General features: G+C 40.7%; 1 protein-coding gene across 1 annotated transcript in view; it reads right to left on the bottom strand.

Annotated features, from left to right (window-relative positions):
• LOC115153627 (protein eyes shut homolog) overlaps positions 1-26,058 on the bottom strand; it is a 234,015-nt gene that overhangs the window by 45,796 nt on the left and 162,161 nt on the right. Inside the window, exons 13-14 of the mRNA XM_029699264.1 lie at positions 13,347-13,519; positions 2,215-2,397 (exon numbers count right to left, since the gene is read on the bottom strand). Of these exons, the coding sequence (XP_029555124.1) occupies positions 2,215-2,397; positions 13,347-13,519 (356 nt within the window). The remainder of the gene's footprint in view (positions 1-2,214; positions 2,398-13,346; positions 13,520-26,058) is intronic.

The raw sequence follows: 26,058 nt of genomic DNA on the forward strand, positions 1-26,058 counted from the left end.
GAAAAATTACTTGTGTCATGCACAAAGTAGATCTCCTAACCGACTTGCCAAAACTATAGTTTGTTAACAAGAAATTTGTGGAGTGGTTGAAAAACGAGTTTTAATTAATGACTCCAACCTAAGTGTATGTAAACTTCCGACTTCAACTGTATATCAAATATACAATATAGAACACATATATACAATATAGAACACATATATACAATACAGAACACATATGTCATATATACAATATAGAACACATATATACAATAGAGAACACATATATACAATATAGAACACATATATATATATATATATATATATATAATAGAGAACACATATATAATATATACAATATAGAACACATATATACAATATACAATATATAACACATATATACAATATAGAAGACATATAATATATACAATATAGAACACACATAATATATACAATATAGAACACATATATACAATATAGAACACATATCATATATACAATATAGATTACATGCTGTATGATGAGAAAAAGCCTATAGGATATGTATTATATATCTGGACCATATGGCATGGACTCAAAACACACACAACCCATTGTCATACGTCATCAGACTATTCCGCCTGCACTGATCGGTCTCGTATCTCACAAAGTGTAATGGGATACATCAAGTAGTCCGGCTACTATGTGCTGCATAACATTTGAAAATATTACCTATGTGACATTGTCTGCTGAAGCCCATTTCTGCCTCAAATCTGTCTGAATGAATCTAAGCTAAAACAATGAATATGTCAATAATGTTGATGTTTTTGGGGTGAGGAAGGCCATCTAGTGAAGGACGTTTGTGCTTCATGGAGCAGTATATGGGTGGTATGTGCTTCATGGAGCAGTATATGGGTGGTATGTGCTTCATGGAGCAGTATATGGGTGGAGGGACCAGCGTCACGGAGGACTGCTTTTGTTTTTATATACTTCCTACTCTTCTATTTCTTCAATAGTTGTATATCTATGTTTGATTTCATGGGATAATTGCTTCTAAAGTTCGAAAACATCTAACTTGACTAGACATTTTGCAATTGCTTCATACAATCCAAAAACATCACAAAGTTTAATATAAAGCAAAGCATTCTACTGGATGATATGTCCCATGGAGGTTTGATGTCAATTTATCAGACCAATTATACTTGTTCGTTGTTCGTCATCCTTCCTTTTTAATTTCCCTCTTTTTATTTTGTCCTCTTTCTTTCTTTGTACAGTGCTATTCTTTCTGTTCAGTTCCTTCCCCTGACGACTGCATCATTATTCAAGTTGGCTGTCTCCTTCCTCCTCTCCCTCTATGAATCACCCTAAATAGTCATCTCTAGAGGGAACCAGCCAAGTGCAGAAGATCCACAACCCAACGCTTTTGTTTCCTATTCAGCTGTCCCAAATGGTACCCTATTCCCTACATAGTGCTAGTTTTGACCAGAGCCCTATGGGCTATATATGTACTATATAGGGAATAGGGTGCCATTTGGGATGCACACTCTGTCTTTTGATTAAACATACTGTGCACTGATGACATGGCATTCAGTTAAGCAGCTATTAAAGTTGACCTGAGAGAAAGGAAACATTTAAAAGTAAGGAAGGAAAGGAAATTAAGGAAGGAAGGAAGGAAGGAAGGAAAGGAAATTAAGGAAGGAAGGAAGGAAGGCTAGAGCTACATCTGTCCCTTATTAATAGTGTATCCAATTTATGTCTCATCTGCCTCATATCAAAGAACATTAAAAGCTATTAACATAAATGAATGGGAGTCGTTTGCTTGTTTGTATTACCTCTTCATCCATTGGCTGCCAGCTACAGCCTTTATTTTATTACCCTCTCTGAAAGGAAATAAAAAACTCTTGATGTGGAAAACAATAGTTTAGATGAGAGTTGAATTAATTGCAGGGAGATGGCTGGAACACTCATCAGTAGAAACAGGTTGAAACAGTCTCGTACTCTGCCAAAGGGAGTCCCTTGGCAAAAATATCTTTATTAGCGGGAAAGTGAGTGGAAAGTGTGTGTGTGTGTGTGTGTGTGTGTGTGTGTGTGTGTGTGTGTGTGTGTGTGTGTAATCTATCGCCCTGAAAAATCTATTAGGAGCCACACATTGGGACTGCTCCACTCCTTTTGAAAACTAATGAATGAAAAATCCTAAAGGTTGAATGGAACTCAACTCTCCTTTAACACTTGAAAAATAGACTGCTCCATCCTCACCGTGTCCTTTCTGTCCAGAGAAGAGGATGAGGTTGTCCTTCAGCGCTGAGGCGCTGTCGGCGAACGTTAGTTTCAGTTGGAACTCGTAGTAGACACTGAGACTGGGGATGGAGGAGTATGCTATGAACGAGGTGTACCCAAACTCATCATTCCCACTGAACCTGGCCCGGGTGATGTTGATGGCTGCAGAGGAAAATAAAAAGCAATATACAAACTGTTACAGTTCGTTGCTCACCATCAAGGAACATATAGTTTTGTTACTCACCATCAAGAAAAATATAGTTCTGTTGCTCACCATCAAGAAAAATATAGTTGTTGCTCACCATCAAGAAAAATATAGTTCTGTTACTCACCATCAAGGAACATATAGTTCTGTTACTCACCATCAAGTAACATCTAGTTCTGTTATTCACCATCAAGTAACACCTAGTTTTGTTATTCACCATCAAGTAACATCTAGTTCTGTTACTCACCATCAAGTAACACCTAGTTCTGTTATTCACCATCAAGTAACATCTAGTTCTGTTATTCACCATCAAGGGACATATAGTTCTGTTATTCACCATCAAGAACAATATAGTTGTTACTCACCATCAAGGAACATATAGTTCTGTTACTCACCATCAAGGGACATCTAGTTCTGTTACTCACCATCAAGTAACATCTAGTTCTGTTATTCACCATCAAGTTACATATAGTTCTGTTATTCACCATCAAGTAACATATAGTTCTGTTACTCCCCATCAAGTAACATCTAGTTCTGTTACTCACCATCAAGGGACATTTAGTTCTGTTATTCACCATCAAGGGACATCTAGTTCTGTTACTCACCATCAAGTAACATCTAGTTCTGTTATTCACCATCAAGGAACATATAGTTCTGTTATTCACCATCAAGTAACATCTAGTTCTGTTATTCACCACCAAGGGACATATAGTTCTGTTACTCACCATCAAGGAACATTTAGTTCTGTTATTCACCATCAAGGGACATATAGTTCTGTTATTCACCATCAAGTAACATCTAGTTCTGTTATTCACCACCAAGGGACATATAGTTCTGTTACTCACCATCAAGGAACATTTAGTTCTGTTATTCACCATCAAGGGACATATAGTTCTGTTATTCACCATCAAGTAACACCTAGTTATGTTATTCACCATCAAGAACAATATAGTTGTTATTCACCATCAAGTAACATCTAGTTCTGTTATTCACCATCAAGTAACATCTAGTTCTGTTATTCACCACCAAGGAACATATAGTTCTGTTATTCACCACCAAGGGACATTTAGTTCTGTTACTCACCAACAAATATGAGGCAGAAATGCAACAACATTACAATTGCTCACCAACATAATGGCACAAGGTAGAAGAATAGAATAGACTAGAATAGACTAGAAGCCCCAGTGAGGATAACTGACAGTATAGAATAGAATAGACTAGAAGTCCCAGTGAGGATAACTGACAGTATAGAATAGAATAGACTAGAAGCCCCAGTGAGGATAACTGACAGTATAGAATAGAATAGATTAGGAAACTCCAGTAAGGATAACTGACAGTATAGAATAGAATAAACTAGAAGCCCCAGTGAGGATAACTGACAGTATATAATAGAATAGACTAGAAGCCCCAGTGAGGATAACTGACAGTATAGAATAGACTAGAAGCCCCAGTGAGGATAATTGACAGTATAGAATAGAATAGACTAGAAGCCCCAGTGAGGATAACTGACAGTATAGATTAGAATAGACTAGAAGCCCCAGTGAGGATAACTGACAGTATAGAATAGAATAGACTAGAAGCCCCAGTGAGGATAACTGACAGTATAGAATAGAATAGACTAGACTAGAAGCCCCAGTGAGGATAACTGACAGCCTTCCCTGTAGCTCAGTTGGTAGAGCATGGTGTTTGCAACACCAGGGTTGTGGGTTCGATTCCCACGGGGGGCCAGCACAGGAAAAAAAAAATGTATTAAATTGTATGAAATGTATGCATTCACTACTGTAAGTCGCTCTGGATAAGAGCGTCTGCTAAATGACTAAATGTAAATGTAAATGTAGAAGCCCCAGTGAGGATAACTGACAGTATAGAATAGAATAGACTAGAAGCCCCAGTGAGGATAACTGACAGTATATAATAGAATAGACTAGAAGCCCCAGTGAGGATAACTGACAGTATAGAATAGAATAGACTAGAAGCCCCAGTGAGGATAACTGACAGTATAGAATAGAATAGACTAGAAGCCCCAGTGAGGATAACTGACAGTATAGAATAGAATAGACTAGAAGCCCCAGTGAGGATAACTGACAGTATAGAATAGAATAGACTAGAAGCCCCAGTGAGGATAACTGACAGTATAGAATAGAATAGACTAGAAGCCCCAGTGAGGATAACTGACAGTATAGAATAGACTAGAAGCCCCAGTGAGGATAACTGACAGTATAGAATAGAATAGACTAGAAGCCCCAGTGAGGATAACTGACAGTAGCCTATATATCTTAGTCCTATGGACATGAAACACTATAGACCTGGATGAAATAGAAGTGTACATAAGCTGAAATATTACACACCGAACTGTGTGTTACACCCAGAACCAATGTATCTCTATATCACCATATCTCTATATACAGCTCTTACTACATCAATCTTAACATCACTATTCCATAAATGTCTTTGATTATTTCGTTTCCCACACGTCATCAGAATCAGCAGTACTAGCAGCTGCCACGAGACGGCACTGTTGATTCACCATGCCGTACCACAGACACCATGCCGTACCACAGACACCATGCCGTACCACCACCTCACAATGATATAAGGATGATGGCCTGTTTTAGAATACTGCCTTTTCCCCATCCCCATTTTCTTTTCATTAGTCGCTGCTAACAAAGGTTCTTGGCAGGCGAGCAACATTTCAAATACCCTACATAATGTTCACTGCTGGTAGCTAGGGGGACAATAACTAATCCCAGTGATTATCAATTACAATCAACAGCTTACTAGTTCTAAACGCATAGTTGATTCAATAATGCTGCCTGCCTGCCTCTTTCTCCCTTGTTCTCTTTCCATTTTAGCACTGACCACTGATTCACTGGATTTTACACCAGGGAGGGACTTAATGAGAATATCCTCTCTCCCTCCTCTCTCTCTCCCCCTCCCCCCTCCCTCCCCAGAATCAATTAAACATCTGTGACATGTCTCAGCACACCAATCAGACCCTGGTCGTGCACACAACATTAGGCTCTACATCTTAGCAAATATATTGTAACTTGCATATTCTCTCTTGATTTCCTTCTCTCTTTCTTTGTCTCTTTCCTTCCCCTCAGCCCTTCTAGCCCTCCATGTCTACATACAATGGCTGCGTCCCAAATGGTAGTCTATTCCCTTTATTCTGCACTACAGTTGTTTTAACATGGGGATTTGTGAAACGTATTCCTCAGTCTGAGGTGTCTCCACTTACGTCAGTGAATAGTTAGCTTTTTCACTTGGCGCCAACTGGTAAGACGCTTCAGGAGGAAGCTGTAATCGCTAATCAAGCAGCGTGACGTCCTTTACAGAGCTCCCCTCTGTGACTGGTCGGTGCTCCTCTGTTTGGCTAGTGAATTATTGATGCCTGTTATGTTGGGATAACATTCTGCTGTTATTGTTAAGTCTGGTTTGTATTTGGTTTCTATATTGGTTTTGTATTTCCACAGTGTTTATTGAATGGCTGTTTCACGGCTTTATAGCAACAGCTCAATCTGAGTTTCTATAGTCAGTTTGAACTGATTGTCTGTGGATGCTCCCTCAGTGGCATGCAGCATGTTTTTTACCTCTGCTCTCTGAGTGCAATGCAGCTTCCCTCTCTTCCTGTTCCTCCTCCCCCTCCCCCTCTTTGTGGTTATTTGCAGGGAGAGCTGATATGAGCATGAATTCCTGTTGAGCTTCTTGTCAAGGGTCATATACATTGCTATTTCTAGGACAGAATAGTCTTGGGGATCAGGGCACTATACACTACATTTGACAAAGGATAGTGAGGTATCCACAGGGTACAAATCCCATCCTCCATCAAATATCATAAACAAGCACAATAGGTTGTACGGTAGGTGGAGCCCAGGCGTGACCCCCAATCGACAGGTTCAACAACGGTAGGTGGAGCCCGGGCGTGACCCCCAATCGACAGGTTCAACAACGGTAGGTAGAGCCCGGGCGTGACCCCCAATCGACAGGTTCAACAACGGTAGGTAGAGCCCAGGTGTGACCCCCTATCGACAGGTTCAACAATGGTAGGTAGAGCCCAGGTGTGACCCCCTATTGACAGGTTCAACAACGGTAGGTAGAGCCCAGGCATGACCTCCTATTGACAGGTTCAACAATGGTAGGTAGAGCCCAGGCATAACCTCCTATTGACAGGTTCAACAACGGTAGGTAGAGCCCAGGCATAACCTCCTATTGACAGGTTCAACAATGGTAGGTAGAGCCCAGGCATAACCTCCTATTGACAGGTTCAACAATGGTAGGTAGAGCCCAGGCGTGACCCCCTATCGACAGGTTCAACAATGGTAGGTAGAGCCCAGGCATAACCTCCTATTGACAGGTTCAACAACGGTAGGTAGAGCCCAGGCATAACCTCCTATTGACAGGTTCAGCGGTTGTGGAAGATCTCTGGTGTTCTGTGTGTATTCCCTGACATCCTGTGTACCCTAAGCGGGGTGTTACAGTAACCGGATGCATCCGTTTTTCAGAAATACAGCTAATTCAACCTACAGTAGCTTCTTTTTCTTCTGAAACCGGATGTGGGAACTGTTTTTGCGCCTGCTATGTTAGGTTACATCTGTGTGATAGCACTGAGAGTAGTGATTGGTCTCTTCTCTCTAGGTGGCCTCAAGCATTCCACATCTTTCCTCACACTCCGTCAGTATGAACTGAACATGGTGGTGCTACGTCCAAAATGGCACTCTATTCCCTAAATAGTGCACTACTTTTGACCAGATCCATCAGGAAGTGCATTATGTAAGAAATAGGGTGCCATTTGGGATGCACCCACAACCATTAAAAATATAGCCTAGCGACCCTTCCCCTGCTCCCACCCAATCTATACTGATACAGGAAGCCTTAAGGCTGACTTATTGGGAGTAGCTTGTGTTATTATATTCGTTGTAAACCGACGGTTTGAACAACACAAATCAATAGACACCATAAAGCCTGCTGTTGTTATTCTGAGTTCTGAGTTCACCTCATGTAGTCTGGTCCTAACTCCTGTAGCTAGGAGTACTGTATTACTATACACTACAACAGACCACATACCAGAAGCTCTGTGAGCTACAACATTAACTATTTCCACCAAGTACAGTAGAAGTTTATATTGTGTTCTCCTCTCCCCATGGGAATGAATGTCTAACACATTATAAGACCTTGGCTGACATGGCTGGCTGCCATTCAATCAAAGCTTGCAATGGGGAAAATACACAACATTGCTTCTAGGCAGAGAAAACAGATGCCTATTTCAAGTAAATGAAGAGGTCAGATTCCCAAATGAAAATAAAATAAATGAATAATCATTCCCATTCATTTGAGATTGAGGCCTGCAGATTTATTTGAACTGTGTGTAGCCTATTGAATCCACCCACAACTGTGGGAAAATATTTCCTACAAGCCAAAAAATAACACTGCAATCTAAATCCTTCCAGAAATGACATACAGCACAGCATCATGAAGAGAATAAGTAAGAGAGGAGGTTTAGTATTATCTCTGCTGTTATAAATGTAATAGCCAGGTCCCAGATAAGTTTGAGCTGTAAGACAGGAAGTTTAGTATTATCTCTGCTGTTATAAATATGATCGCCAGGTCCCAGATCAGTTTGTGCTGTAAGACAGGAAGTTTAGTATTATCTCTGCTGTTATAAATATGATCGCCAGGTCCCAGATCAGTTTGCGCTGTGTTGCTAACTCCTATTGAATGACAAGACATGACAATGGCCATTGAGGGCATAAAGGACGTTCTATCACCCAGGTAGTGGTGAGGGCATAAAGGATGTTCTATCACCCAGGTAGTGGTGAGGGCATAAAGGATGTTCTATCACCCAGGTAGTGGTGAGGGCATAAAGGATGTTCTATCACCCAGGTGGTGGTGAGGGCATAAAAGATGTTCTATCACCCAGGTAGTGGTGAGGGCATAAAGGATGTTCTATCACCCAGGTGGTGGTGAGGGCATAAAAGATGTTCTATCACCCAGGTAGTGGTGAGGGCATAAAGGATGTTCTATCACCCAGGTGGTGGTGAGGACATGAAGGATGTTCTATCACCCAGGTGGTGGTGAGGACATGAAGGATGTTCTATCACCCAGGTGGTGGTGAGGACATGAAGGATGTTCTATCACCCAGGTGGTGGTGAGGACATGAAGGATGTTCTATCACCCAGGTGGTGGTGAGGACATGAAGGATGTTCTATCACCCAGGTGGTGGTGAGGACATGAAGGACGTTCTATCACCCTGGTAGTTGTGAGGGCATAAAGGATGTTCTATCACCCAGGTGGTGGTGATACAAGCTGAGGAAAACGCATATTTCCAAGAGAAAAAGACACTGAGTGGACAAACCATTAAGAACACCGACTCTTTCCATGACATAGACTGACCAGGTGAATCCAGGTGAAAGCTATGATCCCTTATTGATGTCACTTGTTAAATCCACTTCAATAAGTGTAGATGAAGGGGAGGAGACAGGTTACAGAAGGGTGAATGGGCAAGACAACATATTGAAGTGCCTTTGAACGGGGTATAGTAGTAGGTGCCTGGCGCACTGGTTTATGTAAAGAACTGCAACGGTGCTGTGTTTTTCACCCAGTTTCCCGTGTGTATCACGAATGGCCCACCACCCAAAGGACATCCAGTCAACTTGACACAGCTGTGGGAAGCATTGGAGCCAACATGGACCAGCATCCCTGTGGAACACTTTAGACACCTTGTAGAGTCCATGCCCCAATGCATTGAGGCTGTTCTGAGGGCAAAAGGAGTGGGTGCAACTCAATATTAGGAAGGTATTCTTAATGTTTTGTACACTCAGTGTAGAAAATCCATATTGTTTATGTTTTTCTAAAGGGTATTGGGCTTAACAGCATCCACCACACATCCATATTGTTTCCTATGGTTTTCCCTTCTCTCTGTAGCTAACCTTGAACTCCACAAACCCTTCAATATTCCACAGAGTGAACAAACAGACTGAACAGTACAGTACTGTAACAGCAAATACAGTAAACACACAAAAAACATACTTTCTCAAAATGATCTTTCTGAACTGAAAATCCTTCATTCTTGTTTTCTGAAAATGTCAAAATATGTATGTTGACATACCTTCCTACCCACTCTGTATCTATAGCAACATGTATGTAAAGAGTTAGCGTAACCATTAGAGTAAGTAGCTGCACGTCCAAACGAAACACGAGGAAAACACTGACTATGTCTCAAATGGAACCTTACTCCCTATTTAGTGGTCTACTTTAAACCAGGGCCCCTATATATTGACTGTGATGTTATCTGATGGTGTCAGGATTTAAATTCAAATGTCAGCCACTCTCAATGTGACACACTATGATTAGAGGACTCTATTTGACATCAGGGCACTCAGCTCAGACTGTGTGTGTGTGTGTGTGTGTGTGTGCCAGAGAGAAAGAGATAAAGAGTGTGATTTGGCCTCTCTCCACCAAACTGTCTCCTCATTAGATTAGGACCCTCTACACCAAACTGCTACCTCATAAATTGAGGGCTCTCTCCACTAAACTGCCTCCTCATTAGATTAGGGCTCTCTCCACCAAGCTACCTCCTCATTAGATTAGGGCTCTCTCCACCAAACTGTCTCCTCATTAGATTAGGGCTCTCTCCACCAAACTGTCTCCTCATTAGATTAGGGCTCTCTCCACCAAGCTGCCTCCTCATTAGATTAGGCCTCTCTCCACCAAACTGCCTCCTCATTAGGTTAGGGCTCTCTCCACCAAGCTGTCTCCTCATTAGATTAGAGCTCTCTCCACCAAGCTGCCTCCTCATTAGATTAGGGCTCTCTCCACCAAGCTACCTCCTCATTAGATTAGGCCTCTCTCCACCAAGCTACCTCCTCATTAGATGAGGCCTCTCTCCACCAAGCTACCTCCTCATTAGATTAGGGCTCTCTCTACCAAGCTGCCTCCTCATTAGATTAGGGCTGTCTCCACCAAACTGTCTCCTCATTAGATTAGGGCTCTCTCCACCAAACTGTCTCCTCATTAGATTAGGGCTCTCTCCACCAAACTGTCTCCTCATTAGATTAGGGCTCTCTCCACCAAGCTGCCTCCTCATTAGATTAGGACTCTCTCCACCAAGCTGCCTCCTCATTAGATTAGGCCTCTCTCCACCAAGCTACCTCCTCATTAGATGAGGCCTCTCTCCACCAAGCTGCCTCCTCATTAGATTAGAGCTCTCTCCACCAAGCTGCCTCCTCATTAGATTAGGGCTCTCTCCACCAAACTACCTCCTCATTAGATTAGAGCTCTCTCCACCAAGCTGCCTCCTCATTAGATTAGGGCTCTCTCCACCAAGCTGCCTCTTCATTAGATTAGGCCTCTCTTCACCAAGCTGCTTCCTCATTAGATTAGGCCTCTCTCCACCAAACTGCCTCCTCATTAGATTAGAGCTCTCTCCACCAAGCTGCTTCCTCATTAGATTAGAGCTCTCTCCACCAAGCTGCTTCCTCATTAGATTAGGGCTCTCTCCACCAAGCTACCTCCTCATTAGATTAGAGCTCTCTCCACCAAGCTGCCTCCTCATTAGATTAGGGCTCTCTCCACCAAGCTGCTTCCTCATTAGATTAGGGCTCTCTCCACCAAGCTGCCTCCTCATTAGATTAGGGCTCTCTCCACCAAGCTGCTTCCTCATTAGATTAGAGCTCTCTCCACCAAGCTGCTTCCTCATTAGATTAGGGCTCTCTCCACCAAGCTACCTCCTCATTAGATTAGAGCTCTCTCCACCAAGCTGCCTCCTCATTAGATTAGGGCTCTCTCCACCAAGCTGCTTCCTCATTAGATTAGAGCAGAATAAGAACATTTTGTTTTCCCCTATTTTCACAATATTCATGACAATGGAATGTTTGCATATAGTTGGATGTTAGTTTGATTAACATGACCATTTTGCCATAGATAAATTACAGAAAGGCAGCGGACATTAAGGTTCTAACACTGGAGGAACAGAACATGATTTCCTACTACTGTTTGTTATACCAGCGCCTTGTCCAATGGGTGTACTTGTACATCAGGCTGCCTCACACTAAAAAAAAAGGATCCTGCCCTATGGTCTGTTCTGGCCCGGAGAAGGCTAACTTATTTTTTACTTTACAGTTCATTATATTTGACCCAGAGGTTCAGCCAGTGATGGCAGGGACAACCCAAGTTAGATTTAGCTCTTGGAAAATGAATTATCCACATTATTTCCTTCATTTTCTTCCTTCAGTCTCATTTAAACTACAAAGATTGGACACAGTGTTGCCAAGTCTGTAAACTACAGAGATTGGACAGTGTTGCCAGGTCTTTAAACTACAGAGATTGAACAGTGTTGCCAGGTCTTTAAGCTACAGAGATTGGTACCAGGTAGAACCCTTTTGGGTTTCATATAGAAACCTTTCCACAGAGGGTTCTACATGGAACCCAAAAGGGTTCTACCTAGAGCCAAATAGGGTTCTACCTGAAACCAAAAAAGGTTTTCTTATGGGAACAGCTGAAGAACCGTTTAGGAACCCTTCTTTTCTAAGTGTAGCATAGTGCCATACTGTATTTGTGTTCATCTTAACTGGACACATTACTGGATTCATAGTCCGTGACTGCACCCGAAATTCCCTTTATAGTGCACTCCTTTTCCCTTTATAGTGCACTCCTTTTCCCTTTATAGTGCACTCCTTTTCCCTTTATAGTGCACTACTTATGACCAAAGCCCAAGTAGGGTGGCAGGTAGCCTAGCGGTTAAGAGGTTGGGCCAGTAGCTGAAAGGTTGCTGGCTCGAATCCCCGAGCTGACTAGGTGAAGAATCTGTCCCTTGGGCAAGGCACTTAACCCTAGTTGCTCCTATAAGTTGCTCTGGATAAAAATGTAGGGCACTATATAGGGTCCCGTTTGGGACGCATACCTTGACTGTAGGTTAACCCTTATTGAAGGTGACTGCTTGGAAAACCAAAGCACTAAACCAGCCAGCTACTTAGAAAATATCCTTTTAAGAACTTATCAGAGCTCCACCGCCTCTCTGGAACATCCAGCAGAGTAGATAGATACACTTTGTAAAGCTATTGATTATTATCACCCTAATGTGAAAATCCATTCGCAAAGGAAGACACAAGCTTTTTTCCCCCAGCAGGATTTCCATTTCATTAACTTCTCCCTTTTACTTCCTTGCTGTTCTTCCATCTCTCCACTGTTGCCTCTCAACCGATCCCCGAGACTGTGGAGCAGACCTGGGTTCAACTAGTATGTGTTTTCTTTCACATACTTTGAGTGTTTGATTTGAGCCTTCCTGTAGTGCCAGCTAGGTGGAGTTTGTACTTTTGGCACTATTATATTGGTCCCGTTGCACTACGCCAGGTCAATCAGGCTCATTTGAAGTATTTGAAAGAAAACAGATACTATTTGAAACCAGGTCTGATGCCCTGAAGTTTTGTATCCTTTACACACATCTGTGCCAACATGAGCTTTACCGTGCTGGCCATACCAAACGCCATCCTTTCAAACAAGAACAAGTGTCCAGCAACAATGGTCAATGAGTGAATGACTAACCAGGCCAGTGCAGTACAGCTCGGCACGGCTCTGTAGTGTGAAACGGGTATTAGAGTACTATATGTATGGGTCTAACCTTCCTCTACACAGCAGGCCCTGTCCCACTGTATGTCTTATATGCTTCACAGGGGGTTGGTGGCACCTTAATTGGGGAGGACGGGCTTGCGGTAATGGCTGGAGCGGAATCAGTGGAACGGTATCAAATACATCAAACACATGGTTTCCTTGTGTTTGATGCCATTCCATTAGCTCCGTTCCAGCCATTATTATGAGCCGTCCTCCCCTCAGCAGCCTCCTGTGATACCCATGTATTATGTATAACTATAATGTTATATATTATGTATAACATATTGTGTCTATATCTTACCATCATCACACAGCAGGCCCTGTCTTCCATAAGGGCAGAGACACACAGCTTCCTGGTGGGACTTGGGGATACAGGTGGCTCCGTGACCACAGGGGCTCCACTCACAGGCTGTGAACTGGCAGAGCCGACCAGAGTAGAGAGGAGGGCACTCACAGAACCAGTCCTCTGCATCACTATACACAGGGAGAGAGAGAGACAGACACACACAGAGAGGAGAGATCATTAGGACCAAGGAGAAATGGACCCTGGTAGTTCTAGTGATGTGGTTTCTATCTAGGTACAGGGAAGAGAGAGAGAGAGAGAGAGAGAGAGAGAGAGAGAGAGAGAGAGAGAGAGAGAGAGAGAGAGAGAGAGAAAGAGAGAGAGAGAGAGAAAGAGAGAGAAAGAGTGAGAGAGAGAGAGAGAGAGAGAGAGAGAGAGAGAGAGAGAGAGAGAAAGAGAGAAAGAGAGAAAGAGAGAAAGAGTGAGAGAGAGACAGAGAAAGAGAGAGAGAGAGAGAGAAAGAGAGAGAAAGAGAGAGACAGAGAGAGAGAGAGAGAGAGAGACAGAGAATGAGAGAAAGACAGAGAGAGAGAGAGAGAGAGAGAGAAAGAGAGAGAGAGAGAGAGAGATAGCAGAATAGAGCAGAGAGACGAGAGAGAGAGAGAGAGAGAGAGAGAGAGAGAAGAGTGAGAGAGAGACAGAGAGAGATGAGAGAGAGACAGAGAGAAGAGAGGAGAGAGAGAGAAAGAGAGAGAGAGACAGAGAGAGAGAGAGAGAGAGATGATCAAATAATCAACATCTTCATGGATGAAAACAGTGTATTGAACTCTGTGATTAATTAATAGAGACGAGCTAAGATATGAAGAATATCTCCATCAGTCCCAGATGGAATACATCCAGTATGACATACTGGAGGTCTGCAGAAAGGAGCTGCCGCGTTAGATGGATTGACTGGCTGGTTGAGGAGATGGACAGGTGTTATGTTATAGATTTCATTCAGATAACACATCAGATTCAACAGCAGGTGTGTGTGTGTGTGTGTGTGTGTGTGTGTGTGTGTGTGTGTGTATATATGTGTGTGTGTGTTCTGCCTCTTTCTGATCCTTACAAAAATGTAAACACATCTGTGCTTTCAGTGAATGCAGATAATAACCGGTGTCCAAAATGGCACCCTATTCCCTATGAGCCCTGGTCAAAAGTAGTGCTCTATATAGGGAATAGGGCACCATTTAGGATGCACACAATAACCGGCAGGAAACCAATTGATTGGGAGTGGTTGAGCAAACATATGGCCCAAAAGGTATACACATGACTCTCCTACCCTATCCCCTTCTCCTTTTCTCAATTCATATTCATGCGGTTGCTTTATCTCTGGGTTGGAGAGGAAGTGGAGGCTAGGCTAGTCATATTATTTACACTTCATAAGCTCCTCTGTAAGAGGCACACACTTTTCAAAGGTATAATATCAGATAGAGAAGGCATTGGTGGGGTTTCACGTCTATAAATTAATAATGGGCCTTGAGCAGCCAGCACTGCGGGATGTATTTTCCTTCACTTTCTCCTCCAGAAACTCGCTTCTAGAAATTAAATATTTACCTTCTGTCGCTGGAATTTAGAACTGTTGGAATGACTGTATGGAACGCTGCTTAGAAGGAAGGGAAATAGACTGTAAAGTCAAGTCTTGTTTTCAGCATAAATGTCACACTGACTGTTAATGGTGGTAAATATTATCAGTCTAACAGCATCCTAACCCCTATACAGTGGCCCTACTTCTGGCCCTACTTCTGAGCACTATTTCTGGCACTATTTCTGTCACTACTTGAGAAGTTGAAACAGCGAGGGTCCTCTGATGATCTTCTTCATCTCCTTCCATGTGGTGGTCAGTGTGATCATGACGTTCTCGTCCCAGCTTCAGGTCAAAGGAAGTGCACTATATCGGGAATAAGGAGCCACTTGGGATGTGGGAATGAATGACCCAGTAATGTTTCTCAATGTGAACAGACGTAATTCACATACTTATTTAAATAACAGCTGATGACTTGTTACAATCAATATTAAACTAAATTATGACATAGTAGGCAGTACATTTTCTTTTTAAGAAATTGCTAAACGTTTTAATCTATTTTCATGAAAAGGTGAATATTTAACAAAGTAAATGTTACCATAGTAACATGTTCATCTCATATGTTCTGTAGATCTAAGACCTGGTTGTATTTCATTTCCATCAGGAGTGGCATGTCACAGGAAGCTTCTGAAACACCACCCTAAAATAGATATTATACATAATACTGTATGTAGTGCACTATATAGGGAATAGGGTGCCAAACTCCTTGCGCTATATAGAGAATAGGGTGCCAAACTCACTGCACTATATATAGGGAATAGGGTGCCAAACTCCCTGCACTACATAGGGAATAGGGTGCCAAACTCACTGCACTATATAGGGAATAGGGTGCCAAACTCCCTGCACTATATAGGGAATAGGGTGCCAAACTCACTGCACTATATAGGGAATAGGGTGCCAAACTCACTGCACTATATAGGGAATAGGGTGCCAAACGTAATGCACTATATAGGGAATAGGGTGCCAAACTCACTGCACTATATAGGGAATAGGGTGCCAAATTTACTGCACTATATAGGGAATAGGGTGCCAAACTCACTGCACTATATAGGGAATAGGGTGCCAAATTTACTGCAGTATATAGGGAATAGGGTGCTAAACTTAGTGCACTATATAGGGAATATGGTGCCAAACTTAGTGCACTATATAGGGAATATGGTACCAAACTTAGTGTACTATATAGAGAAAAGGGTGCCATTTCAGACGTATACACAGTGTTTACGGTCAGCAGGAACTAATGATGACATGATCATCAGCTGTAAGGTCAGTGTCCTGCTTTATGGACCTCTGTTAAACATCAATTCCATTCTGATTGAGCTTTAGCACACTGCTCAGTCAGGTGGTAGGCTTTAAGTGTTAACCACTCATGTGGCTCCTGCAGGATTAAGTGACCGCCACTCTCTTCACTGGCTACTAAATGTGTCTGACCTGTTATCTAAAAACTGCCACATGATGGTATGTCTGACTTGTTATCTAAAAACTGCCACATGATGAACACTTATGTCTGTGTTAAAACGTGTTCAGTGTAATATACAGTACATAGTCTACTTTAACAGGGGCACATTGGATTTGTATACAAAATACACTATATATACAAAAGTAAGTGGACACCCCTTCAAATTCATGGATTTGGCAATTTCAGTCACACCCGTTGCTGACAAGTGTATAAAATCAAGCTATGCAATCTCTATAGACAAACAATGGCAGTAGAATGGCTTTACCGAAGAGCTCAGTGACTTTCAATGTGGCACCGTCATAAGATGCCATCTTTCCAACAAGTCAGTTCGTCCAATTTTTGCTCTGATATAGCTGCCTCGGTCAACTATAAGTGCTGTTATTGTAAGTGGAAACGTCTAGGAACAACAACGGCTCAGCCGTGAGGTGGTAGCCCACACAAACTCACAGAACGGGATCGCCGAGTGCTAAAATGATTAGCGCGTAAAAATGGTCTGTCTTCGGTTGGAACACTCACTACCGAGTTCCAAACTGTCTCTGGAAGCAACGTCACCACAAGAACTGTTCGGGAGCTTCATGAAATGGGGTTCCATGGCTGAGCAGCCGCACACAAGTCTAACATCACCACACGCAATGCCAAGCGTCGGCTGGAGTGGTGAAAAGTTTGCCGCCATTGGACTCTGGAGCAGTGGAAACGCATTCTCTGGAGTGATGAATCACGCTTCACCATCTGGCAGTCGGACGGACGCAGTCGGACGCTACCTGCCCCAATGCATAGTGCCAACTGTAAAGTTTGGTGGAGGAGGAATAATGGTCTGGGGTTAAGTGAAATCTTTATGATACAGCATACAATGACACTCTAGACAATTCTGTGCTTCCAACTTTATGGCAAATGTTTGGGGAAGGCCCTTTTGTGTTTCAGCATGACAATGCCCCCGTGCACAAAGCGAGGTCCATACTGAAATGGGTTGTCGAGATCGGTGTGGAAGAACTTGACTGGCCTGCACAGAGCCCTGACCTCAACCCCATCAAACACCTTTGGGATGAATTGGAACTCTGACTGCGAGCCAGGCCTAATTGCCCAACATCAGTGCCCACCCCCTCTAATGCTCTGAATGGACTGAATGGAAGCAAGTCCCTGCAGCAATGTTCCAACATCTAGTGGAAAGCCTTCCCAGAAAGGTGGAGACTGTTATAGCACACAGCTATTACATAGAAAATGTCTGTAAGAAGACAAAGATAGCGTATCTCTCTAAGATAAGCAGATGTCTGCCAAACCCCAATACCATGATGACCTTATTACATAGGACATTCGACTCTGTCTGCGTCCCAAATGGCACCCTATTACATGTATAGTGCACTACTTTTGACCAGGGGTCTGGCAGGGAATAGGGTCCCATTAGGGAGGCAGCCTCTACTAATGAAGTGGCAGTTGTAAGGCTCAGATCTAAAGACATGTCAGATGATGACTGTAGTTCAATACACTCTGTGAAAAGCTGCCATGGTCGTTATTTGTCATTAATATAATGATTGTGGTGATTGACTTTGTAGAAAGACAGACAGGATAATGTAGTAGACCTCACCCAAGCCGTCTGTCTATATATGGAGGTTGTGTATTTTCCAGTAGGATGTTGTCTATTTTCCAATAGGATGTTGTGCATTTTCCAATAGAATGTTGTGTATTTTCCAATAGGATGTTCTGTATTTTCCAATAGGATGAGGTGAATTTTCCAATAGGAAGTTGTGTATTTTCCAATAGGATGTTATGCATTTTCCAATAGAATGTTGTGTATTTTCCAATAGGATGTTGTGTATTTTCCAATAGGATGTTGTGTATTTCCAATAAGATGTTGTGTATTTTCCAATAGGATGTGGTGTATTTTCCAATAGGATGTTGTGTATTTTCCAATAGGATGTTATGCATTTTCCAATAGGATGTTATGCATTTTACAATATAATGTTGTGTATTTTCCAGTAGAATGCTGTGTATTTTCCAATAAGATGTTGTGGATTTTCTAATAGAATGTGATGTATTTTCCAATAGGATGTGGTGTATTTTCCAATAGGATGTTGCGTATGTTCCAATAGGATGTTGTGTATTTCCAATAAGATGTTGTGTATTTTCCAATAGGATGTTGTGTTTTTTCCAATAGGATGTTAAGCATTTTCCAATAGGATGTTAAGCATTTTCCAGTAGAATGCTGTGCATTTTCCAATAAGATGTTGTGGATTTTCTAATAGAATGTTGTGTATTTTCCTATAGGATGTTGTGTGTTTTCCAATAGGATGTTGTGTATTTTCCAATAGGATGTTGTGTATTTTCCAATAGGATGTTGTGTATTTTCCAATAGGATGTTGTGTATTTTCCTATAGGATGTTGTGTATTTTCCGATAGGATGTTGTGTATTTTCCGATAGGATGTTGTGTATTTTCCTATAGGATGTTGTGTATGTTCCAATAGGATGTTGTGTATTTCCAATAAGATGTTGTGTATTTTCCAATAGGATGTGGTGTATTTTCCAATAGGATGTTATGCATTTTCCAATAGAATGTTGTGTATTTTCCAATTGGATGTTGTGTATTTTCCAATAGGATGTTGTGTATTTCCAATAAGATGTTGTGTATTTTCCAAAAGGATGTGGTGTATTTTCCAATAGGATGTTGTGTATTTCCAATAAGATGTTGTGTATTTTCCAACAGGATGTTGTGTATTTTCTAATAGAATGTTGTGTATTTTCCAATAGGATGTTGTGTATTTTCCAATAGGATGTTGTGTATTTTCCTATAGGATGTTGTGTATTTTCCTATAGGATGTTGTGTATTTTCCTATAGGATGTTGTGTATTTTCCTATAGGATGTTGTGTATGTTCCAATAGGATGTTGTGTATTTCCAATAAGATGTTGTGTATTTTCCAATAGGATGTGGTGCATTTTCCAATAGGATGTTATGCATTTTCCAATAGAATGTTGTGTATTTTCCAATAGGATGTTGTGTATTTTCCAATAGGATGTTGTGTATTTCCAATAAGACGTTGTGTATTTTCCAATAGGATGTGGTGTATTTTCCAATAGGATGTTGTGTATTTCCAATAAGATGTTGTGTATTTTCCAACAGGATGTTGTGTATTTTCTAATAGAATGTTGTGTATTTTCCAATAGAATGTTGTGTATTTTCCTATAGGATGTTGTGTATTTTCCTATAGGATGTTGTGTATGTTCCAATAGGATGTTGTGTATTTCCAATAAGATGTTGTGTATTTTCCAATAGGATGTGGTGTATTTTCTAATAGGATGTTATGCATTTTCCAATAGAATGTTGTGTATTTTCCAATAGGATGTTGTGTATTTTCCAATAGGATGTTGTGTATTTCCAATAAGATGTTGTGTATTTTCCAATAGGATGTGGTGTATTTTCCAATAGGATGTTGTGTATTTCCAATAAGATGTTGTGTATTTTCCAATAGGATGTTATGCATTTTCCAATAGGATGTTATGCATTTTACAATATAATGTTGTGTATTTTCCAGTAGAATGCTGTGTATTTTCCAATAAGATGTTGTGGATTTTCTAATAGAATGTGGTGTATTTTGCAATAGGATGTGGTGTATTTTCCAATAGGATGTTGTGTATTTTTCAATAGGATGTTGTGTATTTTCCAATAGGATGTTAAGCATTTTCCAATAGGATGTTAAGCATTTTCCAGTAGAATGCTGTGCATTTTCCAATAAGATGTTGTGGATTTTCTAATAGAATGTTGTGTATTTTCCTATAGGATGTTGTGTGTTTTCCAATAGGATGTTGTGTATTTTCTAATAGAATGTTGTGTATTTTCCAATAGGATGTTATGCATTTTACAATAGGATGTTATGCATTTTACAATATAATGTTGTGTATTTTCCAGTAGAATGCTGTGTATTTTCCAATAAGATGTTGTGGATTTTCTAATAGAATGTGGTGTATTTTCCAATAGGATGTGGTGTATTTTCCAATAGGATGTTGTGTATTTTCCAATAGGATGTTGTGTATTTCCAATAAGATGTTGTGTATTTTCCAATAGGATGTTGTGTATTTTCCAATAGGATGTTAAGCATTTTCCAATAGGATGTTAAGCATTTTCCAGTAGAATGCTGTGCATTTTCCAATAAGATGTTGTGTATTTTCTAATAGAATGTTGTGTATTTTCCAATAAGATGTTGTGTGTTTTCCAATAGGATGTTGTGTATTTTCTAATAGAATGTTGTGTATTTTCCAATAGGATGTTGTGTATTTTCCAATAGGATGTTGTGTATTTTCCTATAGGATGTTGTGTATTTTCCTATAGGATGTTGTGTATTTTCTAATAGGATGTTGTGTATTTTCCTATAGGATGTTGTGTATTTTCCTATAGGATGTTGTGTATGTTCCAGTAGGATGTTGTGTATTTCCAATAAAATGTTGTGTATTTTCCAATAGGATGTGGTGTATTTTCCAATAGGATGTTGTGTATTTCCAATAAGATGTTGTGTATTTTCCAATAGGATGTTGTGTATTTTCCAATAGGATGTTATGCATTTTCCAATAGAATGTTGTGTATTTTCCAGTAGAATGCTGTGTATTTTCCAATAAGATGTTGTGGATTTTCAAATAGAATGTTGTGGATTTTCTAATAGAATGTTTTGTATTTTCCTATAGGATGTTGTGGATTTTCCAATAGAATGTTGTGTATTTTCCAATAGAATGTTGTATATTTTCCTATAGGATGTTGTGTATTTTCCAATAGGATGTTGTGTATTTTCCAATAGGATGTTGTGTATTTTCCAATAGGATGTTGTGTATTTCCAATAAGATGTTGTGTATTTTCCAGTAGAATGCTGTGTATTTTCCAATAAGATGTTGTGTATTTTCTAATAGAATGTTGTGTATTTTCCTATAGGATGTTGAGTATTTTCCAATAGGATGTTGTGTATTTTCCAATAGAATGTTGTGTATTTTCCAATAGGATGTTGTGTATTTTCCAATAGGATGTTGTGTATTTCCAATAAGATGTTGTGTATTTTCCAGTAGAATGCTGTGTATTTTCCAATAAGATGTTGTGGATTTTGTAATAGGATGTTGTGTATTTTCCAGTAGAATGGTGTGTATTTTCCAATAAGATGTTGTGGATTTTCCAATAGAATGTGGTGTATTTTCCTATAGGATGTTGTGTATTTTCCAATAGGATGTTGTGTATTTCCAATAAGATGTTGTGTATTTTCCAATAGGATGTTGTTTATTTTCCAATAGGATGTTGTGTATTTTCCAATAGGATGTTGTGTATTTTCCAATAGGATGTTGTGTATTTCCAATAGGATGTTGTGTATTTTCCTATAGGATGTTGTGTATTTTCCTATAGGATGTTGTGTATTTTCCAATAGAATGTTGTGTATTTTCCTATAGGATGTTGCGTATTTTCCAATAGGATGTTGTGTATTTCCAATAAGATGTTGTGTATTTTCCAGTAGAATGCTGTGTATTTTCCTATACGATTTGGTGTATTTTCCTATACGATGTTGTGTATTTTCCTATAGGATGTTGTGTATTTTCCTATAGGATGTTGTGTATTTAGCAATAGGATGTTGTGTATTTTCCTATAGAATGTTGTGTATTTTCCTATAGGATGTTGTGTATTTTCCTATAGGATGTTGTGTATTTTCCTATAGGATGCTGTTAATATCTGTTATGTGTGTTGTGTGGTTTTCATGCACTACTTTCAGCATGAACTTTAGATTGTTTATGTGCTGCATGGCGCTGAATAGTATTTACTTGAACTCCATCTTACAATACATGATTGTCTGGAAGGCATTACATTTACAGTATGTGGTTAGAGTTCAGAATGACGTTGTGTATATTGGCGTCTTATTCAACCACTGCAGGGCCAGCGATAAACATAATGGAGCTTTAGCTGGGCAGTACTACATACAGACGCGTTCTTAATCTTTTTGACTCAATGCCCAGCCAAAACGTAAAGTTACCACTGTTACGGTGACCAAGGCCAACTAAACAGCTAAAGTTTCCCTGTAGCAGTTTCAGCGAGTCAAAGCTGCAGAATCCGAAGCGGGAACCGTCACTGTGCTAGATGACTAGCTATAACCGTCCGCCCCCGCTTTACATTTCCCTGAAATTATTCAGCAGGGTTTGTTTCAACAGGGTTATTTTACATGTTTTATAAAATCACCCGTGGTACTGACAGCTTATTATTTTTACTTGTCAAATGTGTGTGTGTTGGAGAACACTGTGAAATATGGAGAACATTTTAACCCAGTTTGATCATTCTGAATTCAAAGTAAAACCTTTGGGCGGATATTTTTTGTCTTTGTAAATTTTATCTCAAAAGTGTTTGCAATAAGTAGGTGATCAAGCCAAACTGACTAAGGAAATAGACGACAAAGCTAAATCCCATCAATAGCTGCATTTAAAACAACTTGCACTTATTTTGAAGCCTTGAGACAACTGAGACATGGATTGTGTATGTGTGCCATTCAGAGGGGGAATGGGCAAGACAAAAGATTTAAGTGCCTTTGAACGGGGTATTATAGTAGGTGCCAGGCGCACCGGTGTGTGTCAAGAACTGCAATGCTACTGGATTTTTTACTCTCAACAGTTTCCTGTTTGTATCAAGAATGGTCCACCACCCAAAGGACATCCAGCCAACTTGATACAACTGTGGGAAGCATCAGAGTCAACAAGGGTCAGCATCCCAGTAGGGGGGTGCAACTCAATATTAGGAAGGTGTTTTTAATGTTTGGTATACTCAGTTTATGACATTGGGCACCACACAACTTGATTACTGAGAGCTGATCTGACAGAGATATCATGTGCAGGCCAATCCATTATTCAGTAGTTAATCTGCTACTCAAAAGATTAAATATGGAGCCTTTAATAATGAATAGCAGTGTGTTTGTTTGTGAGGTTCCTGTAACGTTATTGTCCTTCAATGGTAGAGGAGACTACAAGAAGTCCTTTATGTGTGGAACGGTGTGTTTGTGTGTGTGGAACGATGTATTTCTGTGTGTGGAACGATGTGTTTGTGTGTGTGTAAAGATGTGTTTGTGTGTGTGGAACGATGTGTTTGTGTGTGTGGAAAGGTGTGTTTGTGTGTGTGAACAGTGTGTTTGTGTGTGTGGAACGGTGTGTTTGTGTGTGTGAAACAGGGTGTTTGTGTGTGTGGAACGGTGTGTTTGTGTGTGTGGAACGGTGTGTTTGTGTGTGTGGAACGGTGTGTTTGTGTGTGTGGAACGGTGTGTTTGTGTACGTGCATGTGTGTATGTTCACACACAGATAATATGATATGTGTGTATGTGATTTACATATTCACAACAATCACTAAACATAAACACACTTTGTAATCAAATGATTGCGTGAAGGTAAAAATGGGAAAACCCTTTTGTTACCAGCCATATTTAATGTAATCAAGCCTCTGATTACAGCCATTAAGAACTAAAGTGTGTGTCAACCCTACCACATCCCCTTATCTATCCACACCTTCCCTACATCTGGTAGCCATTCCACCCAGCCACCAGCCAGTCAGGCACCAGCCAGCCACCAGCCGGCCAGGCAACAGCCAGCCAGTCAGGCACCAGCCAGCCACCAGCCAGCCACCAGCCAGCCAGGCAACAGCCAGCCAGCCAGGCACCAGCCAGCCACCAGCCAGCCAGGCAACAGCCAGCCAGTCAGGCACCAGCCAGCCACCAGCCAGCCAGCCAGGCAACAGCAAAGCAGAGTTTTAACAAGACTTCTTCTGATGCTTTATTAAAGAAGGTAACACTTTACAATAAGGTTCCTCAAGGATGTTTTCGAAGTCCCTTATCTTTTGTGTGGATGCCTTGAATATAGGACATTACAAAACACAACAAACAGAATGAACATACCCATACAGTAACTTATTAAAACAGAAGCCAATTTATCTATAATTCAACTCCTGCAATTCTTTTGAAAGTATATGTCCTCCAGAATTCAAAGACATCTCTGCAACCAACTCTTTAATGAGTCATTTTTTTCCTCAAGTATCCTTAGGGGAATGTTGTACATCATCACTATAGGCTGCAGCATTATCAGATTATAGGTCTGAGTTCCAAATGGTACCCTTTTCCCTTTATAGTGCACTACTTTGGACCAAAGACCTATGGGCATAGGGTGCCATTTGTAGGGAATAGGGTGCCATTTGTAGGGAATAAGGTACCATTTGTAGGGAATAGGGTGCCATTTATAGGGTATAGGGTGCCATTTGTAGCGTATAGGGTGCCATTTGTAAGATATAGGGTGCCATTTGTAGGATATAGGGTGCCATTTGTAGGGAATAGGGTGCCATTTGGGACATATACATAGTTTTTGTTTCTTCCTCATTGAGAATTGGGCCTAATGATTATTCCTAGGACCTTGAGTTGTTTCTTTTATAAACTACAGACAATGTGCAATGTTCAGTCTTAATAATAATAATTCACTGCAGGTAGATTGTATGTTTTCAAATTCTATAAGAATATATATTTATATATATGTATGTTATATATAGCGCTTTTTATTACAAGTAGAATCTCAAAGACACTGAGCAGTAGACATTTATGACAAAAAACACAATTCTATCAATAGATCTCAGTAATATGCAAATGTAGACAGGCTGTAGAAGACAGAACGATGACATTAAGACAGGAAGCAATCAAATCACCAGCCATTATGCCCACAGCCAATACTTTAACCATCTGGTATTATGCCAGAGCCACCCGGGTCAATTGACTGAATGAAGATTGCTCTGTGAACTCTCTATAACCCTACACCAGCTATGGGGTTCAAGAGGGTTTGGCACCGTGATGGAAAATAATTCACAGTCATAATTAACAACGCTGACTGACGGTAGAGCTTTGCGTACGGCAGCCTTGATGATCTGATCACCAAATATTATTAACCTGATTTGTTCATTTGTGTCAAGTGTGCAATTAGCAAAAATATATTTGAAAAATTGATTAACATTGTCCGCGTGTAGAGGGTAGAGACTCAATGTAACCTTAGCTATTTACTGAATTACCAGGCTAGGATCCTGATCAAAGACTCTTAAGATAGTGGACTGAAACATGGCAGATAGTATTAATGGTATGATTGTTTGACCTAGAATACGTGGACAACTACAAATACCTAGGTGTCTGGCTAGACTGTAAACTCTCCTTCCAGACTCATATGAAACATCTCCAATCCGAAATCAAATCTAGAATCGGCTTTCTATTTCGCAACAAAGCCTCTTTCACTCTCGCCGCCAAACTTACCCTAGTAAAACTGACTATCCTACCGATCCTCGACTTCGGCGATGTCATCTACAAAATAGCTTCCAATACTCTACTCAGCAAATTGGATGCAGTCTATCACAGTGCCATCCGTTTTGTTACCAAAGCCCCATATACCACCCACCACTGCGACCTGTATGCTCTAGTCGGCTGGCCCTCGCTACATATTCGTCGCCAGACCCACTGGCTCCAGGTCATCTATAAGTCTATGCTAGGTAAAGCTCTGCCTTATCTCAGCTCACTGGTCACAATAACAACACCCACCCGTAGCACACGTTCCAGCTGGTATATCTCACTGATCATCCCGAAAGCCTTTGGCCGCCTTTCCTTCCAGTTCTCTGCTGAAAGTGACTGGAACGAA

The sequence above is a fragment of the Salmo trutta genome, chromosome 18 (assembly GCF_901001165.1).
Source record: "Salmo trutta chromosome 18, fSalTru1.1, whole genome shotgun sequence".
Lineage (NCBI taxonomy): Eukaryota > Metazoa > Chordata > Actinopteri > Salmoniformes > Salmonidae > Salmo > Salmo trutta.